This window comes from Trachymyrmex septentrionalis, unplaced genomic scaffold, assembly GCF_001594115.1.
Source record: "Trachymyrmex septentrionalis isolate Tsep2-gDNA-1 unplaced genomic scaffold, Tsep1.0 scaffold13, whole genome shotgun sequence".
NCBI classification, from domain to species: domain Eukaryota; kingdom Metazoa; phylum Arthropoda; class Insecta; order Hymenoptera; family Formicidae; genus Trachymyrmex; species Trachymyrmex septentrionalis.
Window position 1 is genome coordinate 4,095,613 of NW_017304438.1, and position 7,188 is coordinate 4,102,800.

Consider the following 7,188-nt stretch of genomic DNA (forward strand, 5'->3'; position numbering starts at 1 on the left):
GTTGTTCACTTTGATCTTTCGTTCCTGTTAACAAGAATGTATATATTTTGCTTAACATATGGTAGCCGAAAGATGGTTCATGAAATGGCAGATGAGAAAACAGCAAGTATAGTGATTCTGCATTTCTATTTGTATACACACCTCCATCTCACGAGCCTTATTCGCAGTAGTTGACAGTTGCCGAGTATGTACAGCTAGGCTTCCGGATTTTACTATTTTATGTAATGCACTCACGAAACGAGTATACATCGTGTTGAATATACATATGTCGCTTTACGACCGACTGAAGTCTTTAAATGGATTGTTCGTGGTGAACTGCTGACAGCGCACATCGGTATCGTTATATATAGCATCGTCGATTAGAAATACAGCATTTTGAAACAGATAGCGAAATAACGCGATAACACGAAAATGGTAAAATATATAGATAACATTATTCTTTTTAGCATACCTTATTATAACCGTAAAACAAAAATATTTTTAATATTTTTTTATCTCTATCTTGTACTTATCTATGTATTTTCAAAAATATTAATTAACTCGCTTACATTATTTTTGTTTAATTCAATATGAAACGATTAATATCGTAAAATAGTATGATTGATTAAACTAATAACTAAAATAGTTATTTTGGTTACATGGCCTATATAATTTTTTCGATTATTTTTATTTTAATTATCTTATATGCATCATGTAGATAAAATAAAAAAAAGATAAGGATGAAATATAAATACATACACATATAATAAAAATTAATTCAAGCGAAATTAATATTCTTAAAATAGATAAATGCAAGATAAAGAAATATTGAAACTAATATAACTGATTTCTTATTTTACAATAATATTGATAAGTTTAATATTTTCAATGGCTCAAATATATACACATATATATGTATACAATGACTAATTGTATATAATTTGCATTTTTAACATTTTACGATCCGCATCTTTATTACATTATTGCACCATCTGACTGAAATAATTAACTATAATATAAACTGACCGCATTTTTTATCGTGAATACGTGCTGAAACCTCTCTATCTATTGAAGTACTTTGTTATTTTTTTAATTTTTATCTGTAATAACCGCATATGTAATGATAATTATATTTGATAAGATTTATATTCTTATAATGATACCACGTTGTCATTAGCAAAAAAATAGTAAAACCTATTAACGAAAAAAATATTTACCTTTTGTAAATATATATGTATATTCCTCCACGTTTATTCCTATACATCAAAGTAAACAAAGTACAACAAAGTCGCAATTCTTAGAATTTTGAACTTGGAGATTTTTACATGAAAACTTAAATTTACGAAAATCGGGAAAATAAAATAGAATGTTCAGAAAAATATAATAAACAAAGGAGTTACATTAATTAAAATTCTCAAAGACGCTATTCTATAAACAATTTTTTAATTTTTGAAATTTGGACGCCAAAAAATTTATATCTTACTAGATAGATAGTGAAATTGAAACATAACAAAAAATATATATTACGTGCGATATTATTGTTAAATCATTTTGAGGAAATTGCAAATTAACTCTTAATAGTTATATGATCATTAAAATATTTATTTTAGAACTATACAGTAATGGTAAAAATGGAAACAAACATCAAATATAGATGTAATGTACAGACGATGACGATAATGATCGAAAAACCAACGCACATGTTTCTATATGGTAAATAAATAAATGTAGTGCAATTGTCTTAATGTCGATGATTACATAAATTTATAATTGCTCTTACAAAAGTCTTTCTACAAAAATCTTGCGAGATAAGCTAAATACATATACATAATTCATGAAGAATTTTGTCATTGTCATTCTTTTGACAGAAAAACAATCCAATGTAAACTCGACAGTGCTTAATGAATCTCGAAAAAAGTGCAGAAAGTTCCGATTAATTGTACACTTAATTATAATCCTACCACTCGTAAGAATAATAATATTAAATGATTCAAAATGAATTTACGGTCATGACTTATCATGAATCTTGTTGATTACGATTGCTCTGTGTTCGATCGAGTGCCCTATGATATTCTTCCATCAGATACTTTTTGTATTTCGTCTGATTATTCCATAACTCTGCTGCTTCAAGATTAAGTGGACTTTCATTGTTAGGTTCTATATAACAAAGTGTGAAACGAAGTAGTATCTCACATCAATATTGACTTGTATTACACTTTCTTTATTACTTACCACCAAGAAGAGATTGTATGGAGAGTAAAATGGTACGGACGTCATACAGTGCGCTCCACTTGTCTTTTAATATATCTAGACAGATATTACCACCGGTATCTACATTTGGATGAAAGCAAGGTGTAGCAAAGCGTACTATGGGAGCACTATACGGATAGCTATGTGGGAATTCTAAAGTTAATTTGTAGGTGAGACCGGCGTATACCTGCAACACATAACATTTTCATTATACCTGCACTAGAGATTGAGATTAAATTAGAATTTAATCAATTCGGAGAAAGAAAATATCAAGTTTAATGAATTTTACTTTGATTGATAAAATTCCAATCCAATCTTAGTCATCTATTTTGTAACTCTTAACTGCAATGTAAATGTCGCTATGTTGTCATTGTGTTGCTTTTTTTACGCGGAGAGAACAATTTTGCTGAAGTATCTAAAAATTTAGCCAGATACAGATCTGAAAATAATATAATTCTGTTGAATTATCAAAATAATTATGTAGAACACTTAAAAGCATTGATGACAATGCTGTAAAATATTTTAATATTGTAGCAACCAGCTTGAGCATCAACATAATTATTTTGATGGGTCAACCAAAATTATTTTCAGAATTATTTTTAATATCTATAGTTAAATTTTTAAATATTTCAATAAAACTTTTTCCATTGTACATTGTATATAATATCTACTCAATGATAATGTAGCGACATCAATGCTGTTGATACTCTCTAAAACTTTTAGAATGAATCCCGTTTCTAAAGTAAAATTTCACTCCAAAGAATTTAGAGAGTATCAATGCTTTTAAGAGTCAGAGAGTAAAGATCTTAAATTCTTTTTTAGCTGAGCAGTTTATCTTTTTATAAATTTATCTTTTCTCTTTTTTTTCTCTAGTATGGAAAGAATTCCATTGGGCTTTCTACAATAAGCCACTACCTAAACTTTAAGTCTTAAGCCATAAGAAATTGATCATTACAGTTGAATGAGAACAGAACAATCGTTTATAATTGGTTAAAGACTTAAAAAGCTTCGGTAATGACTTATTGTAGAAAGCTATACCTTTAATATTTAGTCTGATACAAACTGTAGACTTTTTTGTTATTAGAGGCAATAATGTTATTCAAAGAGAGATTTTCCTACCGTATCTCTTGGTCCCGTGATAGTCCCAATCCACTTAAATAAATTTTCTCCTTCTGGGAAGGCAGATACTCCCTGTTCGGTGCTCATCATCAACACCATGAGTTCCTTCTGCAATCTGGACAATCAAGAAATAAATTCAAGTATTTCCACACAAGTAAACATCTCCATGAGACAAGTTATAGCTGATTACAACGTAGGAGAAAGATAGACTATTACAAAATCAAATATTGTAAAATATTCCCGACGAATCGCGTTTAATCAACATCAAAGTTCAGAGTCTATTAGGTTATGTGACTACAGTGAACAAAGCGATATCGATTATGCCGCTTGAATTCCTGAAATATCCGAAAAAATTTCGACGGCCGCGAACGGGGCAATTTGAACGGTCGACTCGAAAGAAAACTCGCCAGTCAGCTCGCGATTCATATTAATGGACTTGATTCCGTGTACCGTTTACTGACTGCATGATTGTCCTTCGGCAAACTCTGCTTCTCTTCGGTTGCCTTGGTCGGCGTGTTTTGCATCGAGCTAAACGGATTCACGTTCTGTGCCATCCTGAGGCACCTTAGCGTCTTCGCGTTCCTGGGCGACGAATCGGCGAGAATTATCGTCTTCACAACGGAGCGAGGATCGCAATCTCTCTCTCTCTCTCTCTCTCTCTCTCTCTCTCTCTCTGCGACTCCGACTCACTCTGATACGATTGACCGTCACAACAGCACGATGGAAATTTGAATGCTGCACGGCGCCCTATTACCCGGCTCGAAAACATCAGATTGCAAAACAGCTGTTGCCGTCGGGTGGCGACGCGTCGCGCGGATTTTCCGAATCCTCCTCGTCTTGCGTCTCCCGTCGCGTGTCGTCTTCGGACTTGCAGACGAATAGGATTTTTAAATCGCACATTTTTAATTCACCTTCGGATTCGAGATATCGCGTAATTGTTGGTATCCAAGCATCCTCTCAGTTGATCAATAACTCCGGCGTCGCTTAGCATTTGTTCTCGGAACGCGAGGAGATAGACTTTGAAGGTTTCGGCGAGACGGACAGGCTCGGCATAACGCGATCGCGATATATTGATCGACGTCTTTTCTTTCTCGTCTCCTAACGTGATGACCAACGTGAAACACCAAGGGAGATAACGTGGACGATTGCAATCCGTACTTTCGCGACATGTAGTGCTCGTCAGTTAGCAGAGTATAGGTCGCGTCGAGTGCGTCCAGACTGCACTAGAATCGCGTCGCGTCGATGATTGAGCGAATTCGAGTGACATTCTGCTCGAGCGATGGGATTGCTTGATGATGAGAGTAGATCCGTGGCCTGGTGATCCTGAGGTGGCGAAAGTATGGCAGCGGCGCAGGGCACACCGGAGTCGGACACTGGGAGCTTCGAGTGTTTCAGAAACTATACGGCACCGGAGGTGTTTGTGCAAGGCCTGGCCGGCATCGTCGATCAGCAGGACGTAGAGTCTATGATACGTGCACAGAAACAGATGTAAGTTTCGGCTCTGATTTTCTATAGACTTGTTCGTTTTGAACCTCTAAGATTCAGTTTCACAACTCACGGTTAATTCTTAACCGAGATTCAACTTATGTCTCATCTCTTTCCAATTCTAGCATTAGAAAGAGATCAGGAATAAGTTCAGTTAAGAGTTAATCAATGAGTTGTGAAACTGGGCCCAACTGAACTTCTTGGCCTTCTTGCATGTTTATTTTTCCTTCTTCTCTTTTCGCGTTGATGAGGAGAAGAGAAAAAGAGAACTGTGGCCACACACATACACACAAAGAAACTTAGTTAAAAGAATAGATTCCAATCAATCAATTTTAAAATCAATTTTAATTTCAAGTATGCGACTTTGTTGTTAAACTTCTTAAGTAACAATTTTAATTTGTCATTAGAATTTATTTATCGAACATTGAAAATGACCTAGTGTAAGGTCGAAATGTCTGTTTGTTACGTAATTTTAAGAATGATTAAAAGATAGCAACTAATAAGCCACTATTACTCTTTAGCCTTTTGTTTATTATATTATATGTATATTTAAAAGAATAGATCTTATGCTTATTTTTTATAGCTATACTAGTGTACACTTTTGTAACTTAAAGTGAGATAGATATATGTTTGAGATTTGGCAAAACCGAGAAAGATAATTCTAGTGCAGTCTGGTCTCTACTGAAAAAAATTATATCATAGCGTTACATGATGAAATTATGTGATTAAAACATGTAAATCACGTAAAAGAAAAGTCACGTGATAATATGTTCTTTTTTCTTTTATTTCTATTATTCAATTCTTTAAAATTCAATAACTATAAAATCACACGATGGACGAAATTATTTCTATCATGTGATTTTTCAAATTATATCGTTTTAAAAAATCACGTTCTGATTTGGAACAATCCGTTATGTGTTTTAATTATATTTTATCATGTAACTGTATAACGTTTTTATTTTTTTCAGTAGGGGTACAGGTATAAAAAACAGATCTCTTTTATTTTGCATGGTGAACTCGCTCAAATAGAACAAAATCCAAAACATTGGGACAAACTTTGCTAATTTTATATATATGTATAAACACATATAGCAGCTTTAGTACTAATTTAGTGTAATGCAAGTGACCAAATTTGCTATTTGTCTTTTTCGAGATGTATTTACACACCTCTAATTCTCTCATGATATAATATTTAACTCTTTGTATGCTTCCAGGTTACAAAGGTTTGAAAAGACCAACGAGATGCTGACAAACTGCAATCAATTGTCGGTGAACAGACTCAAGACTGCCGGTACAGAATTCAAGAAGCACACTGCTCTTCTAGTCGAGATGAAGAGGGACCTGGATTATATTTTTAAGAGGATTCGCTTGATAAAGAATAAATTGAGCCAACAATATCCACAGGCGTTCAACGGTAATTAATTATATGAACGAATCAACAAGGAAATTAGATATATGATCCATTCGTTATATTTTTTTCTATCCTAAATGTGCAGAGGCAGTAAGGAGCAGCTTGGCGGAGGAAGTTATCGTGGAGGATGTCGATTGCCCGGTGAAGCCTCTCGAACCGGAAGTCGTGCCATTGCCATCCGCCCCAGTTCACGGCGCTGCCGATCAAGATCCCGATTCAGATGGTAATGAAACCTCCACTAAAAGTAGCCATATCGCTAAGGAATAAATTGGATCTCCGACGAACGTTCAAATGTAAAATATTTAAAATTTACCTACGGAACGAACGGTCGGTTAATTCAGGTAACACACATCTTCTTTCTAATATATTAATGGAGGTAAACCACGGAAGAAAGGAGTATGTTCTATGCTTTGTTGTAAGAGAGCAAAGAGACCTGTTTAGTCTGAACTGTTTTTACATACTCAGATGATTTTATTGTTGTGAGATATATATATATGTAATTACATTAACTATATGTGAATGCATAAGAGAGTATTTTAAAGAGAGTATTTCTATTAGAAATTGATGTTAACGAGAAGCGATGTCTTGCTTCTTAAAATTTTGCGCTTTATCTGACCGTGCACTTTCTCCCCGTGAGGAGATACTAGTACAAAAACCACTGTTAAGGAGTATCAGTCGCAAACGGCGAATCGACACTTTCCGATTATTTACGCATATTTTTTTGCGTTATTATTCGCATGTATAAAACAATCATCACTGAGCAAATTTGCAATATAGTAAGATACAAAGTAAATTTCCTTACTAGTCAGTTTATGCAAAGGTAGTTGATCAAGAAATTGTCGATAAATTGTGCAATAATTTTTTCTATTACAAACGAATACGTGCCATGTGTTGAATCTCCAACACGTTACGTAGATATCAGAGATGAGGATGTTGAGTACGGA

The 7,188-nt window shown here is 33.9% G+C and overlaps 3 protein-coding genes across 3 annotated transcripts in view; 1 reads left to right on the plus strand and 2 right to left on the minus strand.

Moving 5' to 3' along the window:
* Positions 1-391, minus strand: part of LOC108756713 (valacyclovir hydrolase) — a 3,425-nt gene extending 3,034 nt beyond the window's left edge. The window contains exon 1 of the mRNA XM_018500726.1: positions 142-391. Within this exon, the coding sequence (XP_018356228.1) occupies positions 142-249 (108 nt within the window). The 5' untranslated portion in view covers positions 250-391. The remainder of the gene's footprint in view (positions 1-141) is intronic.
* A 1,222-nt stretch (positions 392-1,613) lies between these two features.
* LOC108756887 (ubiquitin-conjugating enzyme E2 C) lies at positions 1,614-4,075 on the minus strand. The gene is made up of 4 exons (XM_018501036.1): positions 3,799-4,075; positions 3,349-3,463; positions 2,212-2,416; positions 1,614-2,136 (listed from the first exon to the last, which is right to left on the minus strand). The coding sequence occupies exons 1-4, from the start codon at positions 3,900-3,902 to the stop codon at positions 1,997-1,999; spliced, it is 564 nt and encodes a 187-aa protein (XP_018356538.1). The 5' UTR covers positions 3,903-4,075; the 3' UTR covers positions 1,614-1,996.
* Positions 4,076-4,209: 134 nt separating this feature from the next.
* LOC108756886 (kxDL motif-containing protein CG10681) overlaps positions 4,210-7,188 on the plus strand; it is a 5,351-nt gene continuing 2,372 nt past the window's right edge. The window contains exons 1-3 of the mRNA XM_018501033.1: positions 4,210-4,836; positions 6,048-6,247; positions 6,330-6,467. Of these exons, the coding sequence (XP_018356535.1) occupies positions 4,688-4,836; positions 6,048-6,247; positions 6,330-6,467 (487 nt within the window). The 5' untranslated portion in view covers positions 4,210-4,687. The remainder of the gene's footprint in view (positions 4,837-6,047; positions 6,248-6,329; positions 6,468-7,188) is intronic.

Coding starts and splice junctions, on each gene's coding strand:
- LOC108756887 (XM_018501036.1), bottom strand. CDS start 3,902: ATGGCACAGAACGTGAATCCGTTTAGCTCGATGCAAAACACGCCGACC. Junction 2,417..3,348: donor TCACGGGACCAAGAGATACG/GTAGGAAAATCT, acceptor TATGTGTTGCAG/GTATACGCCGGTCTCACCTA. Junction 2,137..2,211: donor CATACAATCTCTTCTTGGTG/GTAAGTAATAAA, acceptor TTTGTTATATAG/AACCTAACAATGAAAGTCCA.